The 15,816-nt window shown below is 36.1% G+C and overlaps 1 protein-coding gene across 1 annotated transcript in view; it reads left to right on the top strand.

Annotated features, from left to right (window-relative positions):
• UGGT2 (UDP-glucose glycoprotein glucosyltransferase 2) overlaps nt 1–15,816 on the top strand; it is a 184,825-nt gene that overhangs the window by 81,326 nt on the left and 87,683 nt on the right. Inside the window, exons 16-19 of the mRNA XM_058548392.1 lie at nt 3,793–3,924; nt 13,052–13,216; nt 13,834–13,957; nt 14,054–14,152. Coding sequence (XP_058404375.1) covers nt 3,793–3,924; nt 13,052–13,216; nt 13,834–13,957; nt 14,054–14,152 — 520 coding nt within the window. The remainder of the gene's footprint in view (nt 1–3,792; nt 3,925–13,051; nt 13,217–13,833; nt 13,958–14,053; nt 14,153–15,816) is intronic.

The raw sequence follows: 15,816 nt of genomic DNA, 5'->3' as shown, positions 1-15,816 counted from the left end.
TTAGGGTGTCTGTTATCACAAAGACAAGAGACAACAATTGCTGGCAAGGATGTGGAGAAAAGGGAACCCTTATATACACTCTTGGTGGGAATGTAAACTGGGAAAGCCACTATGGAAAACAGTGTGAAGGTTCCTCAAGAAATTAAAAATAGGATTGCCATATGAAGCAGCAGTCGCACTTCTGGGTGTGTATCCAAAGGAAATGAAATCAGTATCTTGAGGAGATAGCTCTACTCCCATGTTCATTACAGCAGCATTCACAATAAACAAGGTATGAAAACAACCTAAGTGTCTATCGACAGGTGAATGGATAAAGAAAATAATATATATACAATAATAATATGTATATAATGGAATATTATTCAACCTTAAGAAGGAAATACTGCTGTTAATGATAACATGGATGAAGCTAGAGAGTGTTATGCTAAGTAAACTATATCAGGCAGAGAAAGATGAATACTGTATAATATTCCTTATATGTGGAATCTAAAAAAGCTGAACTCATGGAAACAGAGAATAGAAAAGTGGTTGTCAGGGGCTGGGAGATGGGGAAAATGAAGAGATGTTGGTCAAAGGGTATACATTTACAGTTATAAGAGAAATAAGTTCTGGGGATCTAATGTACAGCAAGATGACTATGGTTGATGATAATACTGTATTGTATAATTGAAATTTGCTAAAGAGTAGAATTTAAGTGTTCTCTCCAAAAAAGAACAAAAAAAGATAAATAGATGATGGATGTGTTAACTTGATAGTGGGAATCCTTTCACAGTATATGTGTTTATCAAATCATCATGTTGTACATTTTAAATATATTACCATTTTATTTGTCAATTATACCTCAATAAAGCTGAAAAAATAAAATAAAATAGAAAAATAAATAAAATTTATATGGAAGACTCAAGACCTCAAATTGCTGAGAATATCTTGAGGAAGACTAAAGTGATGAGACTTGCCATATGAGATAACAAGATATGTAAAGTTATATTAAGACTGCACAGTATTGGTTCAAGGGAAAGATATATAGACCAAAGGGACATATGGGGCCTCTAAAACTGAAGAATTCAGAAGTGGCGTTACAGTAAGTAGGTATGGACTTTCAGCAACTGGTGGCTGGACGTTTGATTCTGCCAGTGCAAACAGATAAAATCTCACACCTTATGTAAAAATCATTTCAATTAGCTTAAAAGCTTAGTGTGAAAAACAAAGCATTGAAACTTTTGGAAGAAATTAAGACCCAAAAGGAAGTAAACCCCAAAAGGGTTTCCTCAATAAGACTTAAAAAGCGATGAGTCTGAAGGAAAATACTGATAATTGTAGCTATAATACAAATGAAAACTGATGTTCATCAAAAGATAGCATAAAGAAGTTAGGAGATAAAAGTTTCAAGCAAGAGAAGTATTTGTAATACATGTAATCAACAAAAGATTTATATTCCATGATATAAAGATTTCCTACAAATCAAAAAAAAAATAAAACTCAAGAGAAGAAATACGTAAAAGTATTTGTTTAAAAATACAAAAGGATACATTAATGGTAAATAATTATTGAAATTATTGAGGTAAATAAATATGTATTACAATTAATAATAAATAAGATAGTTATCTCAGAAATCAGAAAAATGCAGATAAAGACTACCCTGAGGGCCGGCCCCGTGGCTTAGCGGTTAAGTGCGCGAGGTCCACTGCTGGCGGCCTGGGTTCGGTCCTGGGCATGCACCGACGCACCGCTTCTCCGGCCATGCTGAGGCCGCGTCCCACATACAGCAACTAGAAGGAGGTGCAGCTATGACATACAACTATCTGCTGGGGCTTTGGTGGAATAAATAAATAAATTATTAAAAAAAAAAAAAGACTACCCTGAGATATTATTTTATACCCTGTAATTTGGCAGTAATTAAGAAAGCTGGCAATATCATATGTTACTGAGAATGTAGAGCAATGGGAACACCTTTGCACTGTTACACTGCCTGTAGGAATATGAATTGGCACAACCACATTGAAAAACAATCTGGTAGTACTTCAGAATTTGAAGTTAAATTTGCATATCTCCTAGACACACACAAACCCCCTAAGAGAAACTCTTGTACCTGTGCCATAGGAGACTATTCTTAGCATCCACAGTAGCAACAAACTGGAAGTGACCCATCTATATATCTCAGTAGTGAAACAGCTGGGTAAAATGTGGTCTGTTGACATAATGGAACATGATATGCAAGAGCATGGCTGTATTTGAAGCAGAATGAAGTTATAGAAGGCTAACATATTACCATACACTTTTTAAAGCTCAAGAGCAAACGAAACTAAATACAGTGCATAGGGATACATTCAGATAAAATTCTAGAACTTAAAAGGTCAGGGAATGGCAAACACAAACAGTATGATGCTTGCGTCTGGAGAGCAGGGGGAGATGGGATTGGGAGAGAAGTGTTTCGCCAGTATCAGGGATGTTCCAGTTCCTGGGTTATGTGGCTTGTTCATGGGGATTATTCATTTTATTATGTATGCCTTATAACATATATGTTACATACATTCATTTTTTCTTACCAAGTTACATAGCTGTTTTTAAAATTAAAAAATGTATAAGAAGATGGAGTCATTATATATCTAAGTAGCTTAAGCAAGAGAATCTGACTACATTAGATCCCTTAGGAAGTCTAATCTTTTAAAAAGAATAATTAGTAAATGTCTAATCTCAGTGGCTTTTCATATATAACTTTTGCTTTGTTCAAAATCTCATTTTTCTAATCCCTATTTATGTTTTACAGAAGACTGAACTTTTTGCTTTTTTTTTTTTGTTACTAAGATCATAGTATGTTTTGCTTTGATAGGAGAAAACTTGCCCCTGTATTGAGAAACTCATAAAACTCTGTGGTCTAATTGCAGACCTGTGACTCTTCTTAAAGGAATAGGTTACAAAGTTTACTGTGATAAAAGGAAAGCAAAGAAGAATGCTAATTCCTTGCTATGAGGAATAATATGGGGATTCTGTCAGCCATAGTATGAGGATTGTCTTTGGCAATAATGATTTAAGTGAATTGGGACTAAAAATAATGTTCTTAATTGATACATCAAAATGCTACCTAGTGGCATTTGTACTTACTACTTGTTCTTTCTGCTTGGAAGGTTCTTTCCCCAGAACGTCTTAACACTAGTTTAGTGTTCATATGTATGTCTTGGCTAGGTCATCTGCTCAGATGCCTTCTCTCTTGACTCTCTTGATGCAAAACTGTCTTTTTCCCCATGCCTAGAACATGCCTGGGTCATAGTGGAGGATCTATAATCAAGGAAGAAATGAAACAATAAAGGAGTAACAGCTTACATTATGCAAGTGCGTTTAAAACATTTGAGACTGGGGGAAGAATGGAGGAACAGAGAAAACTAGTCATATTTACTGAAGAGCAATCAGAAATGAAAATAAAGCATTTCTGAAATGTCATGTAAAATATTTTATACATATCTTTTTAAATAAAGGTAACCATTATTTTACTGAGAATCGCAGTATCTAGTATGATCAAAATAGAGTATAACATATAAATTTGTTATGGTATTTTTGAAAGCTATAGAATAGTCACAAAACTATTCTTATTAGAAGATGTATTATATGGTTGAAATGATTTATTTATCTGTATGTGTGGAATGTGTGTATGTGTTTATATATATATAGTATCCTTAAAGCTTACAAAATATAAAATGTGTTCTTTATTTTATAAATCTATCTGCATGCTAAGGGAACGAAAGAAAACTAATTGCTGTAAGATCAAAGTTAATTATAATATCTTTATTTCCACAGATGTACCAAAAAGTAAAGAATCAAAACATACTCACTGTGGACAGTGTGAAGAGTGTTCTCCAAAATAAATTTCCTCAAGCTAATACTGGGGATATTTTAGGAATTCATTCTAAATATGATGACAAAAGAAAGGTAAGTTGGCATGCAAATTTTCAAAAATATGATCCCAGAACCTTTTATTATAATCTCATGAGTAAATTATCTCAATATATTTAACTCATGATTTGTATTTTAGTCACTCAGAAGGGAAATTTTAGACCTTTGAATGACATGAGTTGTATACAGTATTTAAGTTGCCACTATTGACTTTTTGAAAAGTATGAAAAAGTAATTCTCAGGATTTACATGATAGAAAACTTGAATGTAGAATCTTAAAGAATGTAATTTGTGCTTTCTTAGGAAGAAATAGAAAGCTGGCTTTTTAGATAAATGCTAGGACAAGAACCAAACTTAGGAAAATGTAGCATCATTGGGGTTGAATTTCTAATGCTTATATGGATCTCAAGTTTTCTAAATGGGTTTTTGCATTTTATAAGAGTTTTTTAAAAAGCAGATCTGGGGGCCGGCCCGGTGGCTTAGTGATTAAGTTCGCGTGCTCCTCATTGGCAGCCTGGGGTTCACAGGTTCGGATCCTGGGCGCAGACCTATGCACTGCTTATCAAGCCATGCTGTGGCAGGTGTCTCACATATAAAGTAGAGGAAGATGGGCACAGATGTTACCCCAGGGCCAATCTTCCTCAGCAAAAAGGGGAAGATTGGCAACAGATGTTAGCTCAGGGCTAATCTTCCTCACCAAAAAAGAAAAAAAAAACAGATCTGTTCCTGTCACTGTTGTATGCAATATCCCTCCATAGTATAGGTGAAGTTCAGGATCGTTAGTGTTGTAAAGATCCTACTGGGTTTGGCCCCTATTTAATTCTTCAGTCTCATCTTTCACTGCTCTTTTCCTTACTCTTTCTGTTCCAGCTGCGCTGGCACTATTTCAGCTTCTTGAATGGGTCACCCCCTCATCAGAGGGACTTCACGTACTTGTTCTTCTCTGTGTTTGTGGATACTCCCTACCTTTTCTTCCTAGCTGGAACTTACTTATCTTTAGCTCTTGGCTTTAATGTTACTTTGGGGGAAAAGTATCACTTGTGGGAAAAACTTCTGGGAAGCATTTTCTAATCCCCTAAATGAGATTAAGTTACTCATGCTAACTGCTGTGCTGAAAGAATACTGTATGCTCCCTCATCATGTGCTAATTATAAATAATTTCAGTACCTGTCCTCTCACTAGACTGTATCCTCCATGAGAGCAGGAATATATCTTGTTGGATGTTGTAGGCCCAGTGCCCTGTGAGTGGAACATAGTATGTAATCAATAAATATCTACTGAATGAATTAATGAGGAGGCAAGGCAAAGAGTGAGGGTGTGTGTGGTAGGAATGGAACTTCAAGAGAGCAATGAAGTTTTAGAAATTGATGCTTTGGGGACTAGGAAAGGGAGTAGAGTAAAAATATATAAAAGAATTGTTATGATGCTGAAATTGCTTACCATAAATTTATAGGATCATCAGTCGCTTCAATTTTAAAGAAAGTCCAAAATATGCAGACGAGTGAAGGAAGGTAACTAGATAAAGTACACTAAGGTTGAATTTCATAGGTTGGGTATGGTGTTAGCATAAGTGGCGGAAAGAATAGCCCATCAGTGAGATATATGGGGTGCAGGCTGCACTGAAAAGGAAGTGAAGCCAGGAAACCAAAGGTCCTGTGGTCTCGATGCAATTGAAAAGCCAGTGTGTTAGGAATTATGGATTTTTTTTTTTTGGTTATTAAGAATGGTTTTCCAAATAGTTATTTTTGAAATGAGAAGGGGTTTCTGTGGTTTTTTTCCATTATTATATGTTCATATAAATTAAAAAACAAAAGCAACCGTGATGACCTTTCTTTTAGGGCCAAGTTACATAGTGGCATCTCTTTTAATAAAGTTATTCATGGCACTAAGGAAATTTAGAAAGGAAATTATTTTTTTACAAGTACTTTACACATATTCTGAATTATGGGGAGAAGGAACAAAAATTTCCTATAATGATTATTTAAGCTCATGAAATAGAAAAACAATGAGTTTTTATATACTAGGGATCCTGTTTGCACAGGTTGAAAGCAGAAGTTTGCACCATTTGGGTTTTAATATCAGCCAATAGTGAGTGTTAATTATATAAGTCCTGGAAGTAATTCCATACTTGCACGTTACATGTTATGTTTTTGTTTTTCTTTCTCTCTCTCTTTTTTTTTTTTTTTTGTAGAAATGGTCTCTCTTCTGCTTGCTACTAAGTGGTAGAACACAATTTCTCTTCAGACCTTACCTTCCTTAAAGACTGATACTTTTGCAAATATCATATCTCTTAAGCATGACAGATACATAATGATGATACTAAGAATCACTTCTCATTCAAGAGTAAAAATTTTTTTCTAGTTGATTTGCCCTTTTTTTTTATTAATCTGAAACCACTTATTTGATTTTTCACTAAGTTGTTATATATGCTTTGTTTCTTAAGAAACCTCTTCTGATTCAAATTAATTATAGCATTTAAAGCCTTTAATAACACCTGTGTACCTGAGGCTATTAAGTGCATTTAAATAAAATACATTCCTAAGAACAGCTAGATAGGAAATATTCAAGGTGTTTAATTTCAATATATTTATTAAAACGTTTGAAATATTGTTCATAATCTAACTTGTATATGGAAAGAAATGGATTCATTTATTCATGTCTATTCTAGGTAAATGCAACAGCAGTATATGCTGTGATACAAATGCTTTTTTTGTTTTTTTAATTGCTCTCCTTTCTTTTTTTTTGATGAAGATTGGCCCTGTGCTAACATCTGTTGCCAGTCTTCTTTTTTTCTTTTTTCTCCCCAAAGCCCCACTACATAGTTGTGTATCATAGTTGTAGAGTTGTAGCTCTTCTATATGGGACGCCACCTCAGCATGGCTTGATGAGCAATGAGTAGGTCTGCGCCCAGGATCCGAACCAGCGAACCCCGGGCTGCCAAAACGGGACATGCAAACTTAACCACTACACCACTGGCCGGCCCCTACAGATGCTTTTAAGTTGAGATAATATTATATGGCCAAAATGGACTATTTATTATCAGTTGCCGTAAAATATCATCTGAACACCACCATGTTATCCTTAAATATCGTTATTCACAACTCAATATTACTGTTTCCTCTTAACTACCTTTTTTATACATATGTGGATGTAAATTTCCTTTCTAACTGGACTGTAAGTACTTCAAGAAAAGGAATCTTGTCTCACTATTCTTTATTCCTCAAGTTGTGTGGTGCATGCCTTAACTTTTATTTGCTGAGTTTCTGTTATAGTCGTTGAGGATTGAGCTCTCTTCCACCTCCCTGCCTTCGCTTGGTCTCCCCTAGTCCAGTGGTTATTACTTGAAATATTTAAAAACTGTTGTGGCTTCGAGCAACCAATCAGAAAGTTTCAGAGCAGATCTTAGAGCTGGAGTAGAGTCTTGGAGGCCCTGGTGCTGAGGCAATTACTAACCCTGTAGTGGCTGGATCATGTTGACATGGAGGGTCTGGGAAAGAGGTCAAGGTGGTTCTCATGGGGGAAATCACGTTCCCAAGACAGCAGTTATTTACTGGCTGGTACAGAAGTATTTCAATACATTAAGAGTTGGTAAGGCCTGTACAGTGCAAACCAGCTGATTGTCAGATCTGTTGTTAACACACTTTGGTTAATTTAGTGTGTGTGTGACTTTTTAAGAATTCCTTGCTAAGTCAAATACTATGATTGTCTTTCCATTTTTTAACGACTTTTTTTAGCTTTAAGAATTACTCCATTTTTTTGCCCATGTGCGTAGTTTCTACCTATTGCAAATGTATCCAGATAGTCAAGAGATTGGTCAGATAACCGATCCAGAATGTTCCTTACAGACAATCATAGCATGAACAAACCAGCCCCTTCCCTCACACACACCAGCCCCAAGAAGGCCCTTCTTCAGCCATGCCTGCCCTTTCTCTGAACTGGACTGGTCGTCTCCAGACCTGAAGCTCAGCTGTCATTTCTGGATCTGCCTTTGCTGCTTTGCTTCATAGGGTCTCTGCTTCTCTCTGGTTTCCTGAACACTATGCCTTTCCTCTTTTTGATTTATTTCTGTTTTTATTTCTCTCCCAAGCAAATATGCATGAGAGAAAAATTATTTGAACTCTTTTTATTTAAAAATCTTATTTTATATTTGCATATTATTGATAGTTGGACTGGGTGATCATTTTCCTTCCAGAGTTTGAATGTTTTCTTCTACTATCTCCTGGCTCTTAATAAGCTACTGAGACAAATGAGACCATTCTGATTTTGATTCCTTTGTCTTTCCACTTGCTTGATTGATTGATTTTTCCTGTTTGAAAGCTTTTAGGATCTTTTTATCCCTGGTGTTTGGAAATTTTGTGATGTTGTACCTCTGTCTTGATCTTCTTTCACTCAGTGTATTGGATATTTGGTGAGCCTCTTCTAATGGAGATTCCTGTCCATCAATTCTGGGAATTCCTTTGTTATTTCTCTAATGCTTTCTTTTCCTTTATTTTCTCTGTTTATTCTGAATTTTCTGAGTTGAATCTCTATTTACTTTTTCTTCTTTTTTTATTCCTTTGTCTTTTTTTATTTTTTTAAATTTTCTGGAGATCTCTTTTGTATTCTGTTCCTTTTTTGTAGCATCCAGTTTTTCTTTCATGGGCACAATATCTTTTTTTATCTAAGAGTATTAATCTTTGGATGTTTTGTTCTGCTGACTGCATTCTCTGCCTTCTATAGCTTCCTTTTTTTCCATTCATTTTGATTTTTCTCTTTTGTGTTTGAAGAATTTGTCAGGTGTCTTATGATGTCTGATTATCTTTCACATGTAAGAATGAAACCCTAAAAGGTAGATTATAAATAAATGGATTTTGTTGGTTGGTGGGCCTCACTTGGGGAGCTGAGCTGATTTTTTTCAATTAAAGGACCAACAAAGGTCTTTTCTAAACTGACAATCTGTTGCAACATTCAATTTCTTCAAATGAGAGTTCTTTATTTTCCTCTTAGAAGGAATGTATGTGGCAAATGAGAGGACTTAGATACAGTAAGTGAGGATAAATCTAAAAACAGGGTGGGGTAATGGGCTGGGTGTGAAGGAATGTGAACTTTCCTTTAATCTCCTGTCTGGTTTTCGTCCCATTTCTCATCCCAGTCTTCCCCTGTGCCTGGAATCCTTACTCTAGAGCCTTCATGATTCAGTTTTAACAGAGAATAAGGAAAAGCAGAATAGTTTGGCTTTTCAGGCTTGAAAGAGGAGCTTTGATATGCAGCTGCTCTGTATACAGACCCTCAACAAGTTTCCGCATTTTCTGCTCTGCTCCTATCCTCTCCTTCTAAGATACCAAGTGTCTCTAGGTCTTTAGCCTTCTGAAAATATTGACATTCCTTTCTGTCTGCACAGGTGTGACTTCCCTTTCTACTTCGGTCATCAATTCTTTATCTTTTGTCCTTTCTCTTTATCTTTGTAGGTGCGTATCTTTTTATTGTTTTTATTATCAACATTGTGGTCATCATGATTTTTATTATATTCTCATTTTAGTGAAATTTGTGAGGAGAGATGAGCATGTGATAAATCTACTGTATTTACTTAGAAACCCACTTTTACTCTTTATCAAGTTAAGCAGTGAAATGAGTATTTTTTTTATGTTACCATTTTAAGATATCTGCAGTCATTTTCTCTTGAAATTATGAAAAATGTTAAGGATTTTTGTAAAGACTAAGAATGGGATGCAGTCCTCAGAAGTATTAAATTCTGTTTTTTTAGTATGTGAGTATGGTCTTCTGTTTTCTCCCTCTTTACTCCTTTGTCCCTCAAGACTGTCCTGAAATGATGATATCTTCAGTCTCTTTCTCCATTTTTCCCAAGTCTGCTTAATCTCCAGTTTAAACTGGACTCTGTATTACTTGATAATCCTTCACTTGTGCTTTTCTTCTCCCCTCACTATTCCTCCCAAAGTTATTCTAAACATTCAAGAGCCTTTAAGCCCCTTTTTCTACCTTTGTCTTCATGCTGAGAAAATCATGCTGACTTCTACATCACAAACATAATAAATGCATTTAGGCCTTTATTCCCTAAACTCATATTTCTATAATTTGCTCTCTCTATTCAAACTTTATCTGTTCTTTCAACAAATATTTTTTGAGTACTTATAATGTTCTAGGCACAGGAGGTAAAAGAATAGAGTACAAGAAAGATCTCTTGAAAATTAAAAATAAAATAAAAATTTAATAGAACAGAGAGACAAAAAAAGACAGAAATGAAAAATAAGAATAAAAGGTAAACAATTAGAGATTCAATCCATAAAATTCAGAAAGAACAGAGAAAGAAAGGAGAGGAAAGCATCAGAGAAATAACACAAAGAAATTCCCAAAAGTGATGGACATGAGTCTTCATTGGAAGGGGCCCGGCAAATACATGACACACAGAATGAAAGAGGAGCACCCTGGGGGATGGGGATAAGGAAGACTTCTCTGAAGCAGTGACATTTAAGCCGAGTCCTGAAGTAGGAGGAAGAGTTGGATAAAAGAAAACAAGGAAGTGGTGGGAGATTAACATTTCAGAGAAAAATGTTAGGAGGTCCTGAGTTGCAAAGGAACTAAGAGAAATTGGTGTTGCTGTCCTATAGGTAGGAAGCATGTGTTGTGTTTGTGTTGTGGAGGGAAGTTCTTAGATGAGGCTGGGAAAGTAAGCAAGGGGCCTGATTACACAGGGTCTTGTGAACAATATTTAATTTGAAGTCTGTAGAACAGAAGACCTTGGCAACAGTGAAAAACCTGAAAAGATATTAAGCGGTGAAGTGACAGTGACATGCATTTTTTTTCAAAGAGTGTTCTCCATTGTTGAGAATGGCTTCTTGGAGGGTAAAAGTGTATGTGGTGAGATGAGTTAGGAAACATGTAGGTGAGAGATGGGCTAAGAGGCTTTCGGAAGTAGAGGCAGAGAAAAATGGACATAGTCAAGTTATTTAGGAAGTACAATCCAGGACCTGCTGCTGGATTGGATAGGGTAGAAGGGAGATGAGAAGTTGTCAAGGACAACTCCCAGGGTTCAGTTGAGCTGGGAGGGTTGTGATGCCACTGCCAAGATGGAAAGGAGCGGAGGAGAAACCGAGTGGGAAGTAAGATCAGAAGTTCAGTTTTTCACATATTGAATTTGAGGTGCCTGTGAGATTTCCAGGGGAGATGTGAAATAAGAGATTGGATATGGGTGTCTGTAGCTCAGAAGAGAGGTGTGGGCAAAAAGGATAAAATTCAGTGTCATTGGCTTATTTGTGGTAATTAAAGCTTTTAGAATTGACAGGTTGCCTAATTGGAAATTAATAGAGTAAATCAGAAGAGAGCCTGTATTTCAAGCAGGGACCTCTTTCTAGAGGTCCAGACCCGTGTATTCAGCTGCCTAGTGGATTGCCCACAAGCAGCTTAAATCAAAAGAATCTAAAACCAAGCCCATTATCTTCATTGTTACCCCAAACCTTTTTTTTTATGCCCTTTCCTAGGGGATAGCACTGTCATTCTCCCAGGCCACCTGTGCTGGAAGCCTGATAGTCATCCTAAACAACTTCTTTTCCCTCATACTTTCCCAAACAGTAGATCAAGTTCTGTTATTTCCACCAGCTAAATAATTCAGAAACTGCCTCAGTCTCTCCTTGCCTGTTACCACTGATTTTTGCTCAACTCTTGCTTTTTCTTTCCCATACTGTTGCAGTAGCCCTGACCCAGCATCCCCAGTGCATGCTCTCCCACCCTTGTCCTTCACATTGTTGTCACTCTCTTCTTTTTCAAATAAGCAAATCTGATCATGTTATTTGTCATGAACCCTCTTCCTAGATAGAATTGACCATGCCCTCCTTGGTATCCTGGATACTAAATTCACACTTGTGTTTAATATATCCATGTCTCCCTCTGTTAAACTATAAGTTTCCTTCAGATAGACTTTGCATATCATTTATATGCATTCATAATCCTGATACACAGTAAGTGCCCAATAAATCCGGAGATAATATAGTGGTTAAGAGTTCAGACTCTCGGTCAGATCTAAGTACGAATTCTGTTTCCAAAATGTAGTAGCTGTGTGGCATTAGGAGTAACTTCATCTCTCTCTGTTTCATCATCTGTAAAATGGATATAATAGGAGTACTTAGCTTCATAGAGTGATTGTGAAAATGTTGCCTATAATAGTAATTACGATAATACATAGTATTGAATAGCAAATGAATTAATTGTTTAGTGACGCTTTATCATTCATAAAATAAAATCCAGATGTTGAGGACCTTCATGATCTGGCCTCTACCTATCCCTTCTGACCCCATACCTGACAGCTCTCCCCAATATATAACTCTCCCCACTGTAAAAACAGCAAATTACCTGCCATTGCCTAAATATGCTGTATTCTCTCTTCCCCTCCGTTCCTCCTGTGCTGTACCTTTTCACTTGGAATGCCTTTCTCCACTTTATCTCCCAGCAAATTTTTACTCACCCTTTAAGACTTTCAGTGTCACTCTGTAACAGAGTCCTTCTCTGATCCCTTCCTCTCCACAATGAAGCTTGGTTAGATGCTTCTTTTCCTAGGCTCCCATAGCACCTTGTACCTCCCTCTATTTTGTTTGTGTATGTGTGAACCCCTTGAGGGCAGATTTTCAGCTCTGTATTCACAGGGTCTAGCCTAACGCTGGTGACATGAATTCAGTAAATATTTATTAAACAAATGAATACATGGATGAATGAATCTCTGATGCAGGTAAATGTGTTTTTTCAAAAAGTAAATGTCACACTGTGTATCAAGGATCAGCAAACTACAGCCCCTGGGCCAAATCCAGGCCTCCCACTGCCTTTTTTTGATAAGTACAGTTTTGGGGAGACATAGCCATTTTCATTCGTCATGTGTTGTGTATCACTGCTTTTGCACTATAACTTCACAATTGAGTGGTTGTGAAAGAGACCAGATGGTTCACAAAGCCTAAAATATGTACTACCTGGCCCTTTACAGAAAGTTTCCTGACTTTTGCTCTATGTAAGTACATTACTTTCCTTTAAATAATGTTTGGAAAGGACAGGTAAAATTAGCATAATTAACATTTTTTCTATAGAATATAAAAATGTGGCCTTGTTCTTTTCTTTTTCTTGTTTATTTCTTTTTCAGAGAGCCATATTCTGTTTAACTCTCAGATATTTTTTAATTGAATAGGCAGGAGCAAGCTTTTATGAGATGACTGGCCTGGGTCCTTTGCCTCAAGCTCTTTATAATGGTGAATCCTTTAACCATGAAGAGCTGAATAATAAAGAACTAGAAAAGGCTGTTCTTCACAGAATGATGGATACAGCTGTATATCTACAAAGGGAAGTTTTTATGGTAGGTAAGCATTTATGAGAAAATATATGATGAATGATATTTATAAATGATTTTTTGTATTAAATAATACAAAAGTAATAGCAAAGTTAATTTTATAAAAATTTCCATCCTGATCATTTAGTAGTGATTTTAAAAGTAATACTTAATTAGGGGCCAGCCTAGTGGGGCAAGCAGTTAAGTGTGCACGCTCCGCTGCGGCAGCCCGGGGTTTGCCAGTTCGGATCCCGGGCGAGCACCAACACACCGTTTGTCAAGCCATGCTGTGGCAGCATCCCATATAAAGTGGAGGAAGATGGGCATGGATGTTAGCCCAGGGCCAGTCTTCCTCAGCAAAAAGGAGGAGGATTGGCAGATATTAGCTCAGGGCCAATCTTCCTCACACACACACACACAAAAAAGTAATAATTAAATTTATCTATGCATAATTACATCTAAAAATTGCTTAATTGGAAAGAAATTCAAAGTTTTACAGGAAAATTTATTATAAGAATCCTAAATTGCATATTATTTATTGATTTTTTTAGGTTAAGTAGTCTTTAAATATATTCTCTGCATAACTTTAAAACATGTGCATATAAATTGCCTATATTACCTAAGTAATATTTTTGTTATTTTAGGGCACGTTAAATGATCAGACAAATGCAGTTGATTTCCTTATGGATAAAAATAATGTTGTACCCCGTATAAATCCTTTGATTTTGCACACCAAAAGGCAGTACCTTAATTTAATATCTACATCAGGTAAAATAATCCTTCCATATACTTTTCTACAAATTCTTATTGAGTTGTGAATGTTTTATTAATTTATTATTTAACATTTAATATTAAAATTTTCAGTAACTGCCGATATTGAAGATTTTTCTACGTTCTCTTTCTTGGATTCACAAGATAAGACTGCTGTAATTGCAAAGAGCATGTATTATTTAACCCAAGAAGGTAAATAAGCATCTTTTATTTTCCTGAATTTAATCCTAAAGTAGCAAAAACTTGTAATTTTAGTAAGATGCTTGCATAATACATTTTTACAAGTTGATATTTGACTAGAGGCCTGGTTTTCAATTTATGAGTTTGTAATTTATTAGAATATAAGGATTGTGCTGAGAAAATGATACCTCTTGTTCTAATCATATATGAAAAGGGTTTTTTGCCTTTTTTTTAAAGCAAGCTATTTCATTTTTCACCTTTTTAAGAAAGTGATAAAACCCTTTCAAGACTATATAAACTGATATCTTATCAGGCAGGAATAAAAGTATAATTCCCAGATCAGAGGAGAATAGTTCTGCACTCTGATTAAACAACACTGGGATGTTTTGCTTAGGTTGGGGATCACAACCAAAGGAGGAGAGACCAAGACAGGAACATATTTGGAAATAAGGATTTAGCCTAGACAGGAAATTGGCAGTGGGGCCATAGATTTGTTAGGTACCATGAACTGTTGAGATAGAAGAAGACAATTAGAGTTTGGTTGGTGTTGGTTTTGCTTTGTTTTGTTTGATCTGCTTTGCTCTAGAGAGAAAAAGGAGAGCCAATACATGAGAGGTAAAAGAAGACTGATTTTTATCTCAGTATAAAGCAGTAGCTTCCTAACAATGAGAGTGATCTAAAGATGGAATGAACTATGTAGTAAGGTGCAAATTTTTATGTATGAGAGAGATTTAAGCAGAGGCTACACACCGGTTTTTGAGAATGCTGTGGAGTGACTCCAAGTTTGGACCAGATGGCCCCTGAATTACTTTATAACAGACCCATGATTTTATATTCATAAAGTGGTCTGTCTACAAGAAATCCAACAAACAATAAAATATAATGCAGTTCCATGTTATGGCAGGCTAACATCCTGAATGTGTCAAGTGAAGGGAAAAGGAGACAGAGAAATAGGGAATAAAAAATAGGAGAAATGCTGGCCCGGTGGCGCAAGCGGTTAAGTGCGGAGTTCACCAGTTCGGATCCCGGGCACGCACTGCTGTACTGCTTGGCAAGCCATGCTGTGGCGGCGTCCCATATAAAGTGGAGGAAGATGGCCACAGATGTTAGCCCAGGGCCAGTCTTCCTCAGCAAAAAAAGGAGGATTGGCAGATGTTAGCACAGGGCTGATGATCTCACAAAAAAAAAAAGAGAGAAAAAATAGGAGAAACATTTATCAGGTCTGGGTTCTATTTTGAAAATTGCCTCCGAGTATCAGAATAAGCTAGCCTATAATTAATGCCCTTTGGTTAAATCTCTTACAATTTAAAAGAATACTTTATTAAGTGAGAAACACCTAATTTCCTCCTATTTGCATTTATGTAAATGTGTAAAGAAATAATAGAGTTGTGAGAAATTTACTTAGCACTTTTGAAATATTTCTCAGTTTACTAGCTGTGATGGTAACAGTGCTGACATTAAGAAGGCATCAGAATTCTTTACCTTCCTTTTTTGAAAAGATTGTGCTACTGCCTTGCTTTTTTTTTTTTTTTCCCCTGTCTTACTCTTAAGTTGCTTCTGAGGATTGCAAGTGGAATCAATGTTACCCTTCTTATTGTTACAGTTTTGAATAGTTAGATATTACTGAGTATGGTAATAACTGTAGCTTCACATCTATTCAGGAGTAAGTTTTTGGA

The sequence above is a fragment of the Diceros bicornis genome, chromosome 9, assembly GCF_020826845.1.
Source record: "Diceros bicornis minor isolate mBicDic1 chromosome 9, mDicBic1.mat.cur, whole genome shotgun sequence".
NCBI lineage: Eukaryota > Metazoa > Chordata > Mammalia > Perissodactyla > Rhinocerotidae > Diceros > Diceros bicornis.
Note: the sequence above shows the minus strand (reverse complement) of the source record. Positions and strands in the feature narration are given on the sequence as shown.